Source organism: Centropristis striata, chromosome 22, assembly GCF_030273125.1.
Source record: "Centropristis striata isolate RG_2023a ecotype Rhode Island chromosome 22, C.striata_1.0, whole genome shotgun sequence".
NCBI lineage: Eukaryota > Metazoa > Chordata > Actinopteri > Perciformes > Serranidae > Centropristis > Centropristis striata.
The window spans coordinates 22211-44973 of record NC_081538.1 but is presented as its reverse complement, the minus strand read 5'-3'; the positions used below and the strand labels follow the sequence as shown (position 1 = coordinate 44973).

The 22763-nt window shown below is 37.4% G+C and overlaps 1 protein-coding gene across 2 annotated transcripts in view; it reads right to left on the bottom strand.

Annotated features, from left to right (window-relative positions):
- The window catches only part of LOC131960505 (transmembrane and coiled-coil domain protein 3-like), a 60672-nt gene extending 38175 nt beyond the window's left edge, over nucleotides 1-22497 (bottom strand). Inside the window, exon 1 of one of the 2 annotated variants that reach the window (XM_059325739.1) lies at nucleotides 22381-22497. In XM_059325739.1, the coding sequence (XP_059181722.1) occupies nucleotides 22381-22425 (45 nt within the window). In that variant the 5' untranslated portion in view covers nucleotides 22426-22497. Of the gene's footprint in view, nucleotides 1-1842; nucleotides 2080-22380 lie in introns of those variants that run through there. The other variant, XM_059325740.1, reaches the window with a different exon arrangement.
- Nucleotides 22498-22763: the final 266 nt, after the last annotated feature.

Below are 22763 nucleotides of genomic sequence, written 5' to 3'. Positions count from 1 at the left end.
GAATCTGGTTTTATCATGTTTTATCATGTTATTGAACCTTTGGGTCCCATAGCATCCATGCAGCGCAGAACAGGAAGGCACATCCTGCATTCTGCTTCATATAACAAGCTCTGAAATACAACAGCAACTTGAACACACTGTGTGAAAACAGCAACCTCCCCCGGCGTCTAATTATTTCCATATCCACCCCATTTAACTTAATATAATGATAAATTGAATCTTCACCTGAAATGAATGTAACACCTGCAAAAAGACTGGAAGAACTTGCTCCAGTGCTTGGTTTGCCTGTGGGGTGCTTTAATGCTTTGCAAACAGTGATGTCTGGTGATAAAAAGAAAACAAGTCTCCATCCTAAAAGGTCGCCTGAGTTTAGTGTCAACACGACTTAAACATGATGACAAGCTGACTGTCTGGTCTGCAGATGATCTGGAAGAAGCCTGGCTCATCTGCACCAAACTCCAGTATAAAATCTATTAATTTAACGATGCCTCGCATATAAGTACAGATACAAACATACAGTCCTATAACATATATATCCTATATCATATATATATGACAGAAGAGCTTCCCATGCTGGCTGACATCAAGTAGCACACAATAGTGGGAGTAAGAAGATAGTCAGAAACTGATATTAAGAATGGAAAGTTAAAGGGAAAATGTTATGTCGAAATGTAAAAATGCCCCAGCAGGTGCATGAGGAGTGTGAAAATATATAGTTTTCTCCAGGAAATGCTCATTTTCATGGCAGCAAAGAATAAATTAAGATTTTTCAAATGCAATTCGGTTGGACAACAAAACGTGATGGAACTAGTCAAACATGATGACAAGTTCACTCGTCTGCAGATGACCTGCAAGAAGCCTGGCTCATCTGCACCAAAGTCCATTATAATCTATTAATTTAATTAATTTAATAATAATTAATTAATTTAATGCCTCACACATGAGGACAGATACAAACATTCAGTAGCATGACATGATAAAAGAGCTTCACAACAGGCTGATACTCCTCTAGAACGCTTACTGCATGTTGGTAGCACACAATAATGGGAGTAAGAAGACAGTAAGAAACCAATAATAAGAAAGAAAAATTAAAGGAAAAAAATTGTGAATGGATTATCAGAATTGTGGGGAAATGTTAAAAGGCTCTTTCTGTTTTGCAGGTGATCTGGAACAATCAGGCTCATCTGAACCAAACTTCATTTAAATCTATCAATTTAACGAAGCTTCACATATGAGGACAGATACAAACATACAGTAGAATAAAATAAAAGCATAGTAGAATAAAGTAATAGAGGAGCATCCACCTCTCTTACCGCAGTGCATTTCGGTAGCACACAGCAGTAAGAGAAAGAAAGAAAGCAATATTAAGAATAAAAATCAGAGGGGAATGTTGTGAAAACTATCAGATGTGTGCCGGTGAAAAGGCTCCTGCTGATGAACGAGCAGTGGGAAAATGTATTGTGTCGTCTCAGAAATACACATATTCATAGTAGCAAAGAACAATTGGGTTTTTAATGACATGTTTGAAGAAAGCAACGTGTCGGGACTCGTTCAGAGAGCTGAGAGCTTTTTAACTAAGGACTAACCCTAACTAATGACACTAGGCTACTTTCAAACACGTTTACATTATAAAACAACTGGTCAAACGCCTTTATGTTTGTTGAATTGGCCATTTTTCACCTGATTCTCCTTAATATCTGCGTGGCCAGACATGAGCTAATGTACCGTAATGTTTGGGATCCTCGCGGCGGAGGAGTCGCTTGTTTTTAACACTAAACTCGTCATGTTGGCTACTTCCTGACTCCGTTACCGGGATTTAACGGGATAAAAAGGTATATTTACCATATTAGCCCCGCTGCTGTACTCCTGCTAAACTTTTCTCCGCAGCAGCACAACAAGCTCCGGACATAATCTCGGACTCAGACTGGATCTCCCGGTTCTCTCTCCCCGACGGTAACGGTAAAGTTGTCCGGTAACGGGGCGGGACATGCCATCACGGCTCCGTGCGCCGCTCCGCAGCTGAAACACCGACGGACCGCAGCGGCTCCGGTGTGACCGACCGATCCGACCCCGCAGCCCGCCCGGTAATCCTTCTCCCAGCGATGTGTGAGCAGGCCCCGCCCACCGCTCCACTCAGGGAGGGGCTGCGGGGCATATCGAGTACACCCACATTAATTAATTCATAGAGCAACAAGCTACTGGAAGAACCTCATTAAACCTTCAAGTCCAGCAGATTCTGGTTCAAATGTATCAGCTTCCTGCATTAATGTCTGTGTTTCTGTTAATAATAATAATAATAATAATAATAATATTAATGTCTGTGTTTCTGTTAATAATAATAATAATAATAATAATAATAATAATAATAATATTAATGTCTGTGTCTGTTCAGCATCTCTCAGTCTGTCCTTACATCACATCATGGCTCATTTTTCTCCACACAAACTTGGCTGTCAGTCAGATTTTTCATTTTATTTTAATTAACAAAGTATAAAGCTGCCAGGAACCGAAAATACAAACAAAAGACACAGGTGTCTATGGAAATGTACCATTTATTTATTTAATTTACCATTAATACACACAAAACAGCAGAAAAAATAATAAATAATAAAACTACAAAAAATCTATTTGCATGTAAAATATTGTACTTTTAACGCCACTACATTTGAGATTTAACATTAAAAACATGATCAATTTAAAGTTGTTGTTTTTTTTAAATTAAACCTCATAACAGCATATTATGTAGTTGAATGTCAATATCAATAATCTTATAATATATTTGGAATATATATACACTTGTGTGTGTGTGTATATATATATATATATATATATATATATATATATATATATATATGTATATATGTGTGTGTGTGTGTGGTATTAGTACTTTTACTGAAGTAAGGGACCTGAATTATTTTTTCACCACAGTTAATAAGAAGTATATTACAATCTGTACTTAAAATATCTAAAGTAAAAGTGCTCATTGTGCAGGACGAGTACTTTCAGAGTGTTATATTATACTTTAATTTACATTATTGTGTTCTCTTTATTATTGTTGACAGATTATTGATATCAAAGGAATACATATTTTACCCCCCAAATTACACTAATTCAACAGTATACAGAGTTGCAGATTAAAGTTTTACTCAAAGTTGTTGTTCAATAGAGTGTACTGGAATAAGTGTTAACATTTTAAAAGTATTCACAATGTTTGAATGTAACTAAGTACATTTACTCAAGTAATGTAGTTAAGTACAATTTTAGGTACTTGTACTTACTTTATGTCATTTCTACTTGTACTACATGCATCAATAATAACAACAATCCAATAATATATTTAAAATATATGGGGCCTTTAGTAAGGTTTTGAATGCTCCTGCAGTATAATCCAAGTCTCATTATTCTCCAATCCAATCATATTACTTCCAGAATAGTAGCAAGTTTGCTATGAGAGCATCACGTTATCTATGCAAAGGTGTTCAAATAATGAGGTTTTAGGTAGAGCTGAAAATTGATTAAAATATGTAATGGTGATTAATGGCATGGTTTTTTCATAGTCAATCGACATGGGAGATGAGAAATATGCTCGATTTATGTATTATTAAAATCACTTTACAACACATATAGGCTGTTTATCTTGTCCTCCACAACATTCATTTCAGGGCTGCAAGCTAGATGTTTCTTGGCTAAATGGACTGTCTGCATTAGGTTTTAATTTTCTTTATTTTTGGATTCATTCACCATGGAGGCATACTAGCAAACTATTTTTTTCATGAATTCAAGGTAACACAGGGTGACTCACGGATACACAAATGATCATTAGGTGAAGTGTTCCTCTAAACTCTATATATATATATATATATATATATATATATAATATAGCAACTTGTTATACTGTTGTCAAATCAAATCTACAAAAACTGCAAGATGTTTTATAAGATGTGATATGTTTTGGATTTAAAGGTTAATCTGACAAATATATAGTAGATGTAGATGTGAAATGAATGAAGTGGAGTGAAAAGGACAACATTTCCCTTCATTTGAAATGTAGTGAAGTACAAGAAAAACATAGAAAAACATGTAAGAATTCCAGTCAAGTCAAAGATATTGTTTTTTGTTGCATATGTTAAATTAAACATACTCTAAGTTATGTGATGCTACTCATCTTTGTTAGTTATTCCAGCCTGATAGCTGTTTCTAAAGATAAACATTCATCCAAGTAATCACCAACTCTTCTCTTCAATACTTTCCCCGTCAGACTTTTTAAATAGCTCGTAATTACAGCTGATTAAAACACATAGTCACCTTGATAATGAGATAGCTGAAACAGATAAACATGACCCCGGTCACATCGCGTGAAGTGAAAGGATGGATGAATTACCCCACAAAGGTTTGGGGAATGAATCATGAATGATTTAAAGGCGCAGCAGGTTCACTCTGGCCCTCCTGATAAAGAAACCAATTAGCATGTTAGCGGCCGCCATGTGATACGCTGCTGCTAGTTTAGTCACATGAAGTATTCATCCACCTGATATAAGTAACTCCTGCACCGGCTCATCTCAGAGAGCACTCACACACTGACAGGTGTTTTTTATAACCGCCCTGTCATTCTTTATCACGATCTTCCCTCTCGTGCACACATCGACCTGAAGCCAAGTTTATGAGGACGGTGAATGAGTCAGCCATCTTTTAATCATTGTGACAGTGTGTGTGCTGACAGGTTGGACGCTCTGCGGCCGGGTGAGTCAGCCTGCAGGGCAGGACCTGCACCGAGCTGCCGGAGAGCTCGCTATCGAAGGCTGGATCCCATCCAGGCTGATTCAATCATATCCTTTCCATGAGTGCGTGTGTGCATATTTAGAAAACTCATTGCATCGCTCTGGGATGGATCCACAACAAATCCTCCTGCTGTGATCAATCCTAATAACCTAATACACTTCCAGTCCATTTCCCCTGAGTATAGATTTATTTCATCTATGCTGTGTGAAAGAGAGGTAGCGGGCAGTTAAACGTGACATTTAATTAGGTTCAGATTGGTGCCCTGCTTGTACTATAGCATTGATTTGATTCTGAGAGGCTCACAGGAAACAACTTTAGCCTTATGTAAATGCCATTAAGAGCAGGTCTCTAATATAATATAATGTAATATAATATGTAATCATATAATATATAAATATATATAATATAATATATAATCTAATATCAGCACGCCACAACACTTGTAAGGCTGCGAAATAGCAGAGCACTTTAAACAATACCTGCTTTGACTCTTGAAGAAAATAAAAAAAGTCTCTCAGAGTTGAACACACACACACACACACACACACACACACACACACACACACACACACACACACACACACACACACGGACAGTTGCACGTCTTCATCTAAATGTCACCGCAATTTGACTTTTAATAAGTGCAATAGGGTTCAAAATCCAATTATCTGACAGAAAGAGAGATGCTGCACAGCATATTCAATCTGCGGTGTATTCATCTCAGCATTCATGGTTACAAGATGATGTAAAATCCATGTGTGTTGACGCATTTATGTGTGTGTGTGTGTGTGTGTGTGTGTGTGTGTGTGTGTGTGTGTGTGTGTGTGTGTGTGTGTGTACATAACATTCACTCTGTTAATCACAAGGTGCTATTGTTCTCTTTCCCTACCAGCGATGTTTGTGTTCTTTATGGACTTCCAGCAGCGCTTCCTGTCTCTATCTCAGCCGTGACATCAGTCTTGACCTCCGTAACACCAGAGACTCAGAACGCCCTGAGCTGGGACCAGGAGGGACCAGGAGGGACCAGGAGGGACCAGGAGGGACCAGGAGGGACCAGGAGGGACCAGGACATTCTGGGGAGGCCTGGAATATCTGAAGGAGTTTGGAACACTATGTAGGCATTCGGGAATGTTTAGGTGAGGGAATCAGAATGTTCTGGATGGTGGGAACTGGAACATTCTGTAAGGGTTCTGGAATGTTTAGGTTGGGCGGGGTTCTAGAATGTGTATCAGATTATTCTGTAAAGGTTCTAGAATGTGTATCAGGTTATTCTGTGAGGGTTCTAGAATGTGTATCAGATTATTCTGTGAGGGTTCTAGAATGTGTATCAGATTATTCTGTGAGGGTTCTAGAATGTGTATCAGGTTATTCTGTAAAGGTTCTAGAATGTGTATCAGGTTATTCTGTAAGGGTTCTAGAATGTGTATCAGATTATTCTGTGAGGGTTCTAGAATGTGTATCAGATTATTCTGTGAGGGTTCTAGAATGTGTATCAGATTATTCTGTGAGGGTTCTAGAATGTGTATCAGATTATTCTGTAGGGGTTCTAGAATGTGTATCAGATTATTCTGTGAGGGTTCTAGAATGTGTATCAGGTTATTCTGTGAGGGTTCTAGAATGTGTATCAGATTATTCTGTAGGGGTTCTAGAATGTGTATCAGATTATTCTGTGAGGGTTCTAGAATGTGTATCAGATTATTCTGTGAGGGTTCTAGAATGTGTATCAGATTATTCTGTGAGGGTTCTAGAATGTGTATCAGATTATTCTGTAGGGGTTCTAGAATGTGTATCAGATTATTCTGTAAGGGTTCTAGAATGTGTATCAGATTATTCTGTAAGGGTTCTAGAATGTGTATCAGATTATTCTGTGAGGGTTCTAGAATGTGTATCAGATTATTCTGTGAGGGTTCTGGAATGTTTAGGTTAAAGGGTCAGGACTTCATGGAGGGATTCTAGGATGTTTAAAGGAGATCAGATAATTCTGTTGGAGTTCTTGAATGTTGTTTGTGAGGGAACTCGGACTGGTTTCTTCTTAAAGCTGCAGTAACCAAAAGTTATATATTTACAATGTATCAAATTACTTAATGCAATGTTAAAGGGCTCAGATATCAGATATATAACTCAGGACTTCCTGGGCTGCTATATAATGTCAGCACTACAAGCACTATAACTTAATGCCTTTAACTGATAACTATACAGTAACTTGGCAGAATCCCTGTAGGATATTAATCTTGTTTAATTTATATCAGAATGTGTTTGTTTTGTTTTTCCTTCATTCATTTATTCCTTATTCATTAGATTAGATTAGATTCAACTTTATTGTCATTGCACAGAGTACAGGTATTTATACTACAAAATGCAGATTAGCATCTAACCAGAAAGGCGAAAAGGCGGTAAAGTACATAATACAGTAATATAAGTAAATGTCATAGAAATAAATACAATAGGGTTTTATGTTTTTATTTTTTTAGCAGCAGATAGCAGTAGGTAGTGCAAATAGTTTAAATAGTTTAAATAAAGTATATGACAGTATATGAATAAATATATTTATATTATTTAACAAGTTTGGTTATTCTTATTCTTATTGTAGGTCTATATTTTAATTAATTAATACATTTTTCCATTCTTGGTCTTTTGCCTATAGTCTCTGAAGGTGGTTGGGTTGCAGATGTTGTATAATGTGTAATCCAAATAAAACACCGTAACCCTGAAATGATATTTGAAAATTGATATTTGGTTTTTAAGGCCCATAACCTTTCTGTTTTGATTCACTCTAACCTCTCTCATCAGACTAGTTTTCAGCAACAACAGGTAACTGTTTCTTGCTTGATTTTGACTTTGTTTGCTTGAATAAACCAACATTACACTACTTAGCAAACAACAGACACACACTGGCTGGTGAAAATAGTGAAGCATTCAGCAGCTTTTTGTTTCCTCAGGAAGTGGTGAAAAACCAATAGAACTAATTTGTTCTACTGTCACATAGACAAAAAAAGAAGCTTTAAAATCCTGTAACACAAGTGATTTCATTAGCTCTCCACCAGTAAATCTTCTGTGGTAGAAACAGCACCCAGAAGAATAGAAACACCTGAATGATGAAATGCAATGAAATCGCCTTGGAATACTTAACATGTTCTCTTTTAGTTGCGTTCTATGAAACCTTTTGATGCTTGTTTTGTTAAATTTGAACTGAATCATATTGAAAATTAACATTTGGATTAATTAACAATACTTTACATGGAAATACTGCATGGAGGATAAATGCCAGTAAAACTGATGTCAGTGTTATTATCAGTTCCCATATCTTACTGACAGTGAAACCGACTTCATCCAATATGCGTGAGAAAAGAAGCTGACAGACGGAAAGAGAAAGTGAGATGAGAAAGTGAGAGCTAATTGACAAACAGCTGTCCTAATCTGGCCTGTTGTTGCTGTGTGAGTCAGACAGGAAGGGAAACTCTACGGAGCTCAGCCGTCTCGTCTCTTTGCCTCCTCATTTCCTTTGTTCCTTTTAAGATGGCACTGCCACTCAGACAGATGGAGACAGACAGAGGCACATTTGGGTTTTATGGATGAAATACAGGCTGTCAAATCAACAAATGTTACGGAGATGAAATTACACCTAGAGTAGACCGTGTTTAATTAATCTTGCATTCATTTATATCCATTACATAGACAGGGGATGTATGACAACTAAATGATATTGTGTAACCTTTGGAGAAATCAGAGAATTACATTAGCTTGAATGTTTCACAGTTATGACTCCAGCCTATGACATCTGACTGATATCACTGTCACAGAGACGCTCTAATGTGTTTATAATTCTGCATCATCAGCTGGGAATATTCCCACATCCAGATGAGGCAGAAAGCTGCGGCCCACTGCATCTGTTGGGATCTTTCATGCCGAGTCGAGTCTTGCAGCGCAAAGACACAATCAGCTGAACGGGGATACACATGCACGTCCTTTTGGGCTCAGTAATTGGAGCAGTGAGGTTATGATGTATTTTTGGATTACATAACCCCTCACAGACAGAAGCCCCATCCAAATAAAACACCCCTTCTATCGTCGCAACAACTTTTTATCCTGTCCTCAAATTACATTCTCTTTTTATTAAATCTGTCAACCGTCTGCTCACTTTTTTTTTTTATTATGATGTGAGGGCTTCAGTGCCAGCAATTACATTTCATCTCATGGCTTTTATCTCCTCCACAATCTTCCCTTTCTTTCTTTCACTTATTGCTTGGACCTTTGTAACTCCTCAGCCTTGCTTCAATAAAACAGAGAGCATGAAAAACCTGAGTTTATGTAATCCCTTTTAGATCTCTCTCTGTAAGAAAAGATGGATTTGTCAACAAGGCTAGTTTCAGCTACATAAATGTTCTTTTCACCTTGTGCTATTGATGCCGATAAGCCCCATTAGGCTCAGTAGTGGACGAGTAATGATCCTTACGTGCACACAAACATGTTGCAGTAGAGACGACGAGAGGGGAACAGCAGATAGCATGAGGGATTGCTGCTGCTGCTGCTGCTGCTGCTGCTGCTAACAGTGACTAATCAGCCGGAGCATCCATCCATCCTAAGCATATATCACCAGGCTAAAGTAATCAGCAGAGAGGACTGACAGGGTCAGACATAACACCAAGCCTGTATGAAATGTAGACTTTGAGGAGTGTGTACGAGTGGCCTTTAGCAGGGAGGTTGCAGCTTTATGTCAACCAAACACCTCTCCACAAAGCATGTCAAGGACTTCTGCTGGCCTTCAGGTAAGCTCTCTAGAGCCAGATCTTCTAGACACATGGACCCAGTAACTGTGTAGATAAGAAGGGCTCACTCTATGCTAACAAAGACAATTCTTAAGGTCTTTTCAGACAGAATTACAAATGTCTCGGCAAATAAAATGCACATCAAGCTTGTCTATCTCATTAGCTTACGTTGTAATGTACATTTCTGCAAACCACTGATGACATTAAATAGCTACATTTATAACCAAAAACACCTTGATTGAATGTTTGAACCGCTGCAACCCATTCTCATTGTGATACGTGTCGCTTAAACACATGACAACCGCAGCCCATTGTAAACATGTGACGACTGCTGTTTTAAACACTAAAAATACTAAAACACTTTGGTTAAAGGTAGACATCAAAAGCACTGGTTTAATGTTGGGTAAAAATAGCAGGGTTACGCTTAAAAACAAAAGTTTATTCCAGACATATCATAATGCATCCATCCATCCAAACGTTGCTGATTAACGTATCCAGGCAGAAACAATGCTAACATATATGGCTAGCGACTCGACTGTTGTTATTGTTGTTGCTGTGTAAGTATTTTGAACATCTACAAAAATGCTTGAGTGGTAGTTCGAAGTAGTCTTCGATGTGAAAAGAGCTAAAAAAGAAACACCTCACTTTGGGGCCGCACCAATTCACTATTAACACAGAAAAATGAATCAAAGTTTGAACAGGTCACATGACTTGGGACTTTATTGGGCCAAATGGGCCTTTTGAACGCTAGCAAGGTTTTTACGAAAATCGCAATTGACGTTTTTATGTGTTTGTTATGGGTGTGTATTGGACTGAATGTTGAGAGCTAGAGGGGATGACATCACAGCTAGAGTGGGCTGGGAATTGTTTTTTCTTTTTCTGAAAAACCTTTGCTTGTTCCCACAACTTTCACTCTTCGTACATAATTTTTAGGCAAGATTGTAGAGAAATTTGTGGAATCATTATTCTAATCACTATTCTGGAATCAGTCAGACTTGCAGATTTGTCTCAGTGACCCTAAATGTGACAGCAACTCCAACCAACTGTCCCATAGAGACCAATGATAAGTGGAACAGAGGAAAACAGAAAAGACAGTTTTTAACCTGCAATCATAGACACATTTTTTTTACTACAGACATGAAACCTACATCAACGCGTTCAGCAGAGACTTTTCTTTTAGATGACACTAATATTTTGTTGCTATGACACATGGTTATGAAATAACAAGAGCAGTTTGGACTTATGTGGTGCAACATATTGCATTTAATGATATATGTATAATTGTCTACTTAGTAAAATACTTTTCAGTAACCTAGGTAGAGTTTCAAGCTATAATTCTTTAATTCACTTTTCCACTACTTCTCCTCTCTTTGCGACCTCAGAAGCATCTCTCTCTTTCACACAGATTAACAGAAGAAGCTTCTCTCCTCCTCTGTTGCTCCCTTCTGTTCATGCTGCTCAGGCTCTTTTCAGCAGTTATAAAAGAATTTCTCCAGGGAGGGCTAAGGTTCCCTGCTTTCCAGCCGTGCCTTTTGTTCCCAGCATAGCAGGGGAACTAAATCAATGCGGCACTTGAATGGGCATGCTGGGAATGAAAAGGGATTGGTGGTTTTTAAGGGAGTCTGGCGGTAAATTTAAGACGACTGGAGTTGAAGCTCTGCAGCAGATAGATGCGATGCTGTCAAGGTTAATCACACGGCCACTATTCACTTTTATTGCATATAGTTATTGTGTACAGTAAAGCAAACAGTATATGTGGGAATGCAACAGATTGCTTCTGAATAGGCAATGAAGAGACAGGTTTATGGTGGTCCAGAATGAAAGAACCACGAGTTATAAATCATCAGTTTCCCCTACTTGTAAAACTACTATTTAACTGAACTATACCTAGAAAATAAAGGAAAACCATCCAATTAAGCCACTAAAAGGAGTGTATATTAGCTTTATTATTAGATGCATCAGCTTTTAGAAGATATGAGTCAGGGTTTGCTACCACTGAGGGGATTTCCTCTGTATTCCTACAGGGAATTTGGGGGCATTTTACAAGCAGACTGCCTTATTTTTAGTCTAAGTATAATTTAATTTGTCTACTCTGAGGCCAACAAAAATTCCTTAAATAATTGCAGCTGCACCTCAATTAGTGCCAATACAACTCAGACCTCTGGGGAATGTAAAATGTTTTTACCCTTTTTTTTCATTTCAGAAAATATCTGGAAATGCTCATAGCCAACATTTCCTGTGACACATTTTAATATCTCACTTATTTATGTGCTATTTTTAAATCTATTTAACTTGTTTTCTTATTTCCTACACCATGTCTCATAATCCTGAAATTATATGGTTTACTTACTGACATGATCTTCAAATAAATAAATAAATAAATAAAAATAAAGGCCACATGCATCAATGTTAAACAAAAGGTCTAAAATGCCTAAATTAAAAAAAAGTTGAAAACTTGAAATGTTTCCTGATTTAGATCAGAAGCTATGTGACAAAATAATTAACAAGGAAATAATACATTTTAAAATCTGACCAAGGACTTTTGATACTTTACTTTAGTATTTCAATTTTATTCTTTATACTTCTTTAAATGCAAAAGTCTTTCATACTTGAATTAAGGTTCAATACACAGCACAACTATGAAAGATTCAGAATCATCCCACCTAAGTTTTACTCCTCGAAATACAGAGACAGCTTTTAAAACATTATTTTGACCTTGAAGATGGGAAATAAAATGTACAGAAGAAACAACTGAGCTATTTACTGGGTCCGGGGGCTCCTGAGCTCAGTATTTTTTAAACTTGGCCCTGGTAGGATCGTCTCCTTTGCTCTCAAACATCCAGCATTTAAGAGGTTATTGATTCCACACAGCGACGTAAATTCACGCTGACACTCATTATCTTCTCACAGTTAGTGGCCGAGTCTTGTAGAGTTAAAACGATTTTTTGCCCGTCTTCGTTTACCTGCTGTTCACAAGCAGCTTCAGGCTGTTTCCTCCTAACTCTGCTCTTGATGCATGAGCAGCTTCCAGGCACCTCACACTAGTGATCAAACTAATCTCAAATATTTACCTCCCTACTGACTGTGTGAGATTGTAGTTTAAGCACAATAACAATGTTTTTACAATCAAATAAAAGGGTCCTAATGCAGTTTAGAGTGCTAATACATGCGGGTGCATTTGGCACAGAAAAACAGAAACAATCCTCTTAAAGGCGCCCGCATGCAAAGTTGATGATGCCAACAATGACTGTTTCCATGCACACTGATATTCCACTGTTATTCAGAATATGACAATATTCAGAACGCATGTAAACAGCATATTCTGTTTGGATAATCAAAATTAAGCTGAATGTAGCATGTTAAGACATTTATGCAAGCCTTTCAGAATATGCATCTAAACTAGGGCATTTTTACTGCAGTTTGCAATTTTTTTACAGTCTATTGTGTTTTTATGGTTGTTGTACACAAACCAACATGCTACAGTTTGCAAGCTTTGGGGTTGAGATGCATGAGATGCAAGGAAAAGCTGATAAACACAGAGACTTTATTAAACATTAAAAGACTTGGATATTAACATTTTTTTGCACAAATATGGCAACCTCATCCTTTTTAAGAAGCTGGTTGAAGGGGTTAAAAAAGGAGGCTGTGTTTGCAGGGTTCCAACAAGTCCAACGCAGATGGACAAATTTTAAAATCATCCTATTTTGATGCAAGAAGCTGATTCCCAATTTGTTATATTTTCACATGATAAAAATGACAAAATCAGAGTATGCATGGCTGTACGTACACAGGAATATAAGTGGAATATTCATGTGTATTAGTCATGTAAACAGATTGGTAGGAATATTGTCTAGTTCTTGTTCCTTGTTCTATTCCACATAAACATAAACATAAACATAAACATAAACAGTACTCCCTGCTCCTTGTTCATGATATATCATTTACAAACACTGACATCACTTCCTCCGTGCATTAACTTAGAAAAACCTCAGATGGAAATGTTACACTACTAAAATAAAATAAAAATAATACGCATTGAAACACACACCGCTCTTGTTCAACACTTTTTCTATTGAATTGAGTATGTAACTTCATATTATGAGCTTGTTACTAGAGGTAGAGGCCCCAGGACACGATTTTATCCTGATACTTGAGTCACGATACGATATTATTGTGATTTTAAGCATTCTGCGATATGGTCAGTATTTATTGCGATTTAACTGCTTAACTGCATTTTTTATCCACAAAATGAAATTCAATCAAGAATTGTTTTGTCAAATAAGAGAGAATCCTCAGTCTATTCATCTCACTTCAGTCTTTTTATTTCTCCACAAACAGACTGACCAACAAAGTACTTTCCTCAACTTTAAGCTTCACTCCTCTGAATTTCTTTTGAATGAAACATAAAAAAAACTTTGAAGCGTTATTTCAACAACTTCCCGATACGATATTGTAACGCACATGTTGCCTATAGATTCCTTAGACCTTATAGTTTCATATGATACCAGTATCTCCAGTAAGATAACCACGATGGCCAACAAAAAGAAAAAACAGCGAAAACGCTGACAGCCGTCGGAGCGCTAAATATCGATACTTGGCGGCCATGAATCAATATAAAATGCTTTGCAACTTATAGCGATACTATGATTAATCGATTTTTCCCCATCTTTAGCTATTTGTTATAAGGTCAACAATAGCTAGTTTCCCTACACATTTCAGATGATCTGATTTATAGATTAGCCTATTTGACCATTTAAACCACTTAAACAGTCCCATAAATAATTTAACATGAATATAAAACAATCATCTTTATGTTTAATGTTACATTTAGTAAGAAAAGTCCATATTAACAGCAGCGCTGATGTGTGTCATGACAGTGAAGTTATATAATTTAGTTTACAGTTCAAAAAAACATGTTTAAATATTTACTTTTATTCAAGCTAAAATACTCATCACTGTTGTTCTGCTAATCTTACTCAAGTAAATATGTTTTCAGACACATAAACCTGATAAACGTGGATTGTTACATGTTTTAACTGCTCATACACAACTGATGAACTTTGTAGCTTCATTGTAAGATGAGCTGAAATGATGATGATGATGTGTGAATGCTTTGGTAAAGGACAGTGGACGCTCTGGCACCAGAGGCCGTTTGAAATGAATATCTAAGGGGTCACACTTTCAAAGCGTGCGTGGGGAGGAGGGGAGGGCGCCGGCCACGCTTTCATGTGTCATCACGCCCACGTCATGCCGCCCTGCACCACCAGCTTGTGACATTTCATTCCCCTTTGTCTTCCTCTGAGTGGTTTGAGACCTCTTTGGAGAATTAATTTATTTTTCTAGAGTAAATGACAGCCTCTGTGATATGTAGGCGTAAAGACAGAGAGAATAAAAGGAGCTGAAAGATGCAGAGGTGTGACATTAAAGTAAGTTACAGAGGGATAAAAGGTTTAACAGACTGCCATATCACAACACCACCAACATCAATCTGTACAAAAGAGCTGCAGAAAACACTCACGTTCATATAGGATGTTTGATAGTTGATGGTTAAAAATAATCTAGAACTGAAAAATAGTTGATGAAAATGTATGACTGAATATTTTGGGAAATTTGTTGAATTGTTATCTTGCTGTGAGTTGATGTGAAATCCTCTCAAATCCATGAAACGTTAATCTACAGCCATTAGCTTAGCTGTATATTATCTGTTTATTCCTTTTGATAGTTTCTCAGTGGCTCATGAACCAAAAAAACTTCCATGCATTAAAAATATCTGGATCTTCAGCATTTATTAGGCCCATGGAACATGCACACTTAAGATGCCCACTTTAGCCCTGCTTACTTGAATGTGATAAAAAATAATTGAATGTCACGGCTTTTCTAGACTTTCAAAATGTTATCTGACCAAATTTGATCAAATACTGTCAGTGAAAGGTTGTGATGTTCGAAAAAAACCCCAATCAATTTACCATTTTACCAAGGAAAGTCCATCGGAAAAGTTTTTCTGGGAAATTGTAATTCCACTGTTGCACCACTACTTTAAATTGGCATTAAAGCTCTTCCTTGCTGGAATCAGGGGAAAAACTAGCTTTTGTCAACTTTACACTCTCATTTTGTTCAGATTTAACAAACAAGATCTTCACATCTTACTGTCAGCAAGAAAGCGAACAAGCTTTTTCCCCCAAAGTTTATCTTTAAGTGCTGAAACGATTAGTTGATTAATTAATAAGTGAATCAAGAGAAAAGTCAGAACGGATTCAGTGGTTTGTGGATCAAAAGAAAATGTAGCTTTTGCATTAAAAGAATGGAATAAATTATCCTGAATAAAATTATTTCTTGTGTACTCATGAAATAATTGATTATTAAATTATTTATCCAGGTCGCTCATGTTTTCTTCTTGTTTTGAGTTACAGTATGTAAAGTCCGGTTCTCCGACCGCCTCATCTTATTTTACTGTCCTGCCCGCTAAAATTATATGTACAATTATATACAGTCCTTAAATTAAACTCGTATGAGCTATTTTTGTTGTTATCATTATATTTGTCCAAACAAATTTACCTTTAGTTGTACCAGGGATTAAAATGAACAAGAAATTAAAGAAAACAATGGCCTAATAATTTTTCCATGACTGTATATATGCATAACTCTCAGCAAGAAAGCAAATAAATGCATCTCCTAAAATAATAAACTATTGCTTAAAGTAATTTGAAAAATGTAGAACATTTGCTTTATTTGTCTTTGGTTGGCTTATATGTAATAAGGTAGCAAAATATGAGAAGCATTTCTCAGTAATGCAATATATTTCCACAGCACCACAAAACAATACCTCCAAAAGGCGATAAAGCTGAAACCTCTCTGAACCAACAGTGAACATTATTACAACCTATGTACAGGCAGGATTTATGGAAGTGCTGCTGCATCGACTGCAGTGAAACATAAAGTCAAGACAGTGTGAAATTAAGAACAGAGAGAGAATATGACATTTCTTTCTTTCTGCTGACTTCACTGATAAAAACAGATGACGACAGAGAAAACACTGAACCTCTGTTTACATTACAAAGCCTGTTTTTTTCTCTGTAGAGCAGGTAGCTAGAGGCTACTGACCCAGACAAGGTTAAATGTTAATGAGGCACGCACACACACACACACACACACACACACACACACACACGCACACACACACACACACTGTTTAACTTTGATTTAACCAGAAAACTCAGTTAGGAATCTACCATATCATATATTTTTTAATGCTATTCACAGCATTGGAAAGTGGAAAGACAAAACTCTTTTTGAGGGGCTCTTTTCCAGACTAATGACAACACACACACACACACACACACACACACACACACACACACGTTTTGACATCATCATGCTCCCGTCCTCACAGCAACAGGTGGAGACAGTGCATTCATGCATTGCATATAAGAGTATTGCATATACAATGTCTATGTATTTATCTTTTCAGGGTTTTTTTTACATTCAATGTACAAACGTATGTATTAATTTATTTTTATTTACTATCCCTATGCACCAAAAGTCACTGAGGTAGAGTAACAACTATGCAAAAATTCTATTTACTGTGAAGCAGATGGAATATTTGGGTGTGTTATCTAAGGGATTTTAAAAGATCATCAGGGATTTATCTTTCAGGAAGCAGATGCTGGAATGTAACAATAATAAATTGGGCCACAAACTGGGGCTGGGTTAAAGTTAAAGTTAGAAGAAATGTCTATAAGGGTTTCCGCACAACAATAGTGTATACAAACCAAGTTAGCATAGACCAAAGTACAAACTAAAACTTGAAAAAAGTGTGAAAAAAAGTTTTAATTAACTGAAATTAAAACTACAAATTACACTAAATTCAACAAAAACTAACTGAAGCGTTACTGTGCACTTAAGACACTAACTAGAATAAAAAATATACAAGAAATTTATTTAGTTTTAGTTTGTCATTTTGGCCAAATTTGCCAACAAAACAGGCATGAGGAGGCATCAGTGAATGTGTTTACTGAGACTGGGATCTCTTCATGACTGTGAGTCAAATTGTTGTAGTTAAATTGTAATATCTCTTCTGAACTTCTTAAATATTGTCCCTGAAAAAAACAATATTATCATAGAAAAAAATAATATTGAAACAAATACAAAAATAATCTAGAGACTACTTTGGAAAGATAACTAAACCTTGAAAACTGAACTGAAAACAAACACTAAAAATGAAATAAAAATAAAAACCAATACAAAGCTATACAAACATGTGAACGGATGTGTGTGTGTGTGTGTGTGTGTGTGTGTGTGTGTGTGTGTGTGTGTGTGTGTTAGTTGTCAACAGTGTAGGTTGAAAGTAAGCAGCTGCCAGCGTCATCTCCTGTTGCCCTGGTGATAAATTAAGCAGCGCATCTGTAACGAACATGATGAGAAATGGATGCTGTCCATATGATGATGGCTTATAGAGAGTGTGTGTGTGTGTGTGTGTAGAATAGAGGCTGGGCTCTGTCTGTCTGTCTGTCTGTCTGTCTGTCTGTCTGAGTGAAGGTCATCATCATCAGGGAAATGATGAAGGTACATGTGTGCAGCTGAGTCTAATCAGTGAGACGGAGCTGTTGATGAAGTCTTCTTCAGGTTGTTTATGCCTCAATCCGCTTTATTCCGTTTATTGAAGGAGAAAAACTACTAGTAGAAACTAGTTAGTCACCACCTGATATATAAGAATTACACCAGATTAAATGTTATAAGATGATTGAATAGGCTTTAACCAGCCCATGTGTATGGGCACCTGCTGGTAGGTGAAGTAGGTTGTTATCAGCCCATTCAGTGGACGGCTATATTAACGTGTGTCATTCAGCAGCGCCCTCTAGTGGCCCCGTAATTATGAATGAAGCCAAATTGGTAACATAAGTAATGGAGTCTGAAAGTTAAGGTGGCGGCAAGGAAACGGAGTCTAAAGCACGAAAAGTGATTTAGGCAGAGCAGCGTGTCCCATGTGAAAACAAAGTAAACAATGTTATTTGAAGTAACATCACTTTATTTATGTAACCAACATAACTATGTCCCTCTGGTACTTAGTCGTCCTAGTAACACCTTAACTTCCAGCATTTACGTACATTTATTTTACTTTTTAAACTATTTATAATGGCTAACTAGGAACTTTTTTTCCCTAACCTTTAAGGACGTAGTTTTGTAACCTAAACGACACTGAAAGTAAAACGTAACGAAACAGCAACTGGCCATTGAATGAGCTGATAACAACCTACTGGACCTAGGGACTTTCACCCAGGAGGCTAGCATTTATTTTCTGTGTGAAACCAAAAGTAAACTATGTTAAAAGAAGTGACACTATGTCCCTGCACCCCCTTTTTATGTGATGATATGATATGATATATGATAGTAACTATGTCACTTCCGGTGATCACGTTGTCCTCATAAAACCATTTATTTTACTTTTCAAACAATATTTTATAACGCCTAAAGAAACATTTAAGCCCTAATCTTAGAGAAGAAGTTTTATATCCTGAACTTAACAAAAAAACAGCCTTTTGTGGTGCCTTAACATAAAGAAACTGAAAGTGAAATGTGAAGAAACAAGGAGTGGCAATTGAATGTGCTGATAACAACCTACTGGACCTACTAAAAGGTGGACTATGCCCCTACTTGTACATATATTTGGTATAATAACTGCTGATGAACGTCATCCAAACATCTGATAACCAGATCCAGATCAAGTGAATGACCTTAATGTTTGTACGAAATCCATCCAACAGTTATTGAGATATTTCGGTCTGGACCAAAGCCTTTCCATTCGCCGAGCCACGCTGCTCTCACTGCTAACAATAATCAAAACATGAATTAATAATTAAACAATCATAACTGTGATGGACAAAAAGGCAGAGAGGGAAACACTTTCTTTACATTAACCCTCACTGACACTTAACACGTTCCAGCTTAGCTTCCTGTAGTGATTCCAGGTGCAACTTCTCCAAAATATATATCACTGGATCAGATGTAGTTTCCGACACAGTTGCATTGCAGACACCGTTAAAACAGTCTGAGAAATGTCTGCAAGCAAAAACGGAAAGTTAATTACTGTGGCAGAAAAAATAAGAGCAATAATAGGACTGCACTTAAACAGCAGTGGTAAATAATGAATCACCAACCATGAAATATCTAATTGACTTACTGAACAGATGTTTATTTTGATACGCAATGACACATTGTTAGTTAATTAAAGTAAATATTTCAATTAAACCAACATGTCTAGGATTGTATATGATTATAAAAAGCAATTATTAAGATGACATTTTTTATTTGTTTGAGGATTTTTTTAATTGGACGATTACTGTGAACACTGGTGCAGTTCATATGTTCACTTCACTCTAATGGCTACATAACCAGAGTGGGTGGTATGTCTCAGTACAGCACAGTGAAATGCACAGAACACAGAGTCAGGAGACTTATATCACAAAATAAATAATAATCTCAACAATTCTACGTGGGCGGCAGAGAAAGCTGCATACAGCACAATGTGTAGGTGCAGAAGGTGCTTGTGTTGCAGAAAAGTTGGGAATTATCGAATTCTACACATAATGGCTTTAATTAATCATAAATAATTAACTGCTCTTGCCACAGAGTTCTGCTGATTGAAGATTTTGTTTTATGTTAGAGATGGAAAAGGGGAAGAGGATTTGTGGGGTATGCAGGCCTATTGAAAACACCAAAAACATCCCACTTCATTGGTTTATACATTCCCACAACGATTTAACACACTGAGAGATGTTAAAGGGAGAGCAACATACAGCAGTGGAGGTACAGTAGGAGGCACCATGAAAACATGCTTAGGCTCAGCACCCAAGTCTTATAATAGTCAGTTAAAGCTGCTGTTTGTCAAACATCATGTTGGCTATGGAAGTGTTGCTGACATTATGAAGTAAACAAACCCACATGTCACTTTATACATCATCATCTACTAGGTCTGCAACAATTAGTCAACTTATCAATTAGTCGATTAACAAAAGACATAATAAAGTGTTCTGATAATCAATTAGTCGTTAGAAATAATGGCAAATTAATGCTACTTTCAGCCTATGGAGATTTCCTGCTTTTCTCTGTTTTGTATAGTGGATAGATGGATAGATGGATGGATGGATGGATGGATGGATGGATGGAGATAGATAGATAGATAGATAGATAGATAGATAGATGGATGGATGGATGGATGGATGGATGGATGGATGGATGGATGGATGGATGGATGGATGGATGGATGGATGGATGGATGGATAGATAGATAGATAGATAGATAGATAGATAGATAGATAGATAGATAGATAGATAGATATGCATTTTTCACGATTTTCTGACATTTTAGAGACCAAACATTTAATCGATCCAGTAATAAAATATTGCCCAGATAAATCAATAATCAAAATAATCATTAGTATCAGCCCTAATATCCACTACTCCTGTTTTAGTCCTATCTAACCTGCAAAATGTCAAAGAGTATGTAAGGATAGACACACACACCTCCTCACTGAATAATATTAGCAGGAGACTTGTGTTGTTGTCCCTTTACACCCTGATATTACCTCTGTTTTGGTATAAACACACACAGCTCAACGAGAGAGATAAAAGCAGAGCTTCAACCGAGGTCTTTGAGTGCCGAGTGTCTGAGACACTGTGATGGTTTCCATGGTAAACAGATGGAAGTGACCACAGTTAACAGTTGGAGGGCATTTTTAAGGCTTTGTACTTTAGATACACTGCACACACACACACACACAACATATCAGGGCTACAGGAGCTGTGGAAACACTGTGACTTGTTGCAGGACTTTTCTGCAGAGCTGAGACCTTGAGGAGGATGGAAACACACGAAGGAGCGATAAAAAAAGCAACGTCCTGCTGCTTCTTCCTTCTACTATTTCCTTGTTTGTGGACTGGCGAGGACTTCACAGGAAGAGCCCCATTATACTGGAAGGGTTACATAATGTTTTTTTGTTTTTTTTTATGGCATTTTGTTGCATTTACAGGCAGACTGACGCACATGATGCACAACATGCACACACAAAAACACACGTCAGCACAATAATAGGGGCAGGCCAAAGCACAGTGAACATCCACGGATTGACTCAGGGTTCCTCTCTTTTTTAGAGTGCAGCGACAAGACATTTTGATAGAGCGGAGCTGAGATTGTGATGGACATATAGAGACAGGAGTAACACAAGCATGACCTCCTGCTCGAGCACTCGGAGCCAGAACGGAGAGAGAACAAGAGAAACTGAAAACAAGCTCTTCATTTTTATGGCATGATCTATGGCTTTCTATACACATTCCTTACATGTTATTAGAGCGGCAAAGGCCAATCACATGGCTCACACAGACATGGTGAAACCTGCCTGACTCAACTTTCAACTGTTAAATACCAACTTCCTCAATCATCTCTGGTTGCAAACCCCCAAAATACTCATTTATCGACACGGCTGCAGTGAATTAAACCATAAAAGATCAACCTCTTATTAATAATGCTGCTTTAAAATCTAATCAGAACAAGATATACAAAGAATGCCAAGCAAGAATGTGCAATCTTGGTATGCAACAGAGAACATTTCAGTGGTAAACAAGTACAAAACGTTTTCCTATCGCACATACGGAGCTCCTCATGTGACTGATGTAAAGGTTAAGATTTAATGAGGGCAATAAAGCACAGCTGATTACAATGTGACTCTGCAACTGACTCCTTTTGCCCTTATAAAACAGCAAAACGAGTGATCCCCCCATCGATCACATGGCACATAAACATAAAAACTCAAAAACAAAGCCGAAACAAGTGCAAACGCTACCTCTGTCACATAGATGAGCGGGATGGCGCTTTTGTTCTTCCTCATGCCTCCTCTTCCTCACAGCCTGAGGTCAAAGTGCATGCCTCTGCAGCTTCAGAAGACCCCAGCACATCAGAGAGCTCTGTCTGCCTCTTTGAAGTTTTTAGGACTATCCTCTGTGGGAGGAGGAGGAGTAGGAGTGTGGGTGTCTGTCTGTCTGTCTGTCTGTGTGTGTGCTCTTATTGTGAAATATTTTGCTTCCTGTGTTGGCAGCTTAAACCAGCGGCTCCCTGTGCACCTTGAATCTCACGTTGCCTCGTCCCGGGGTGCGTCCTGTTCTGCACCGTTCTCACACACACTTGGGAAAAGACAACCTTAAAAGGCATGAAGCAGCCCGAGCCGGA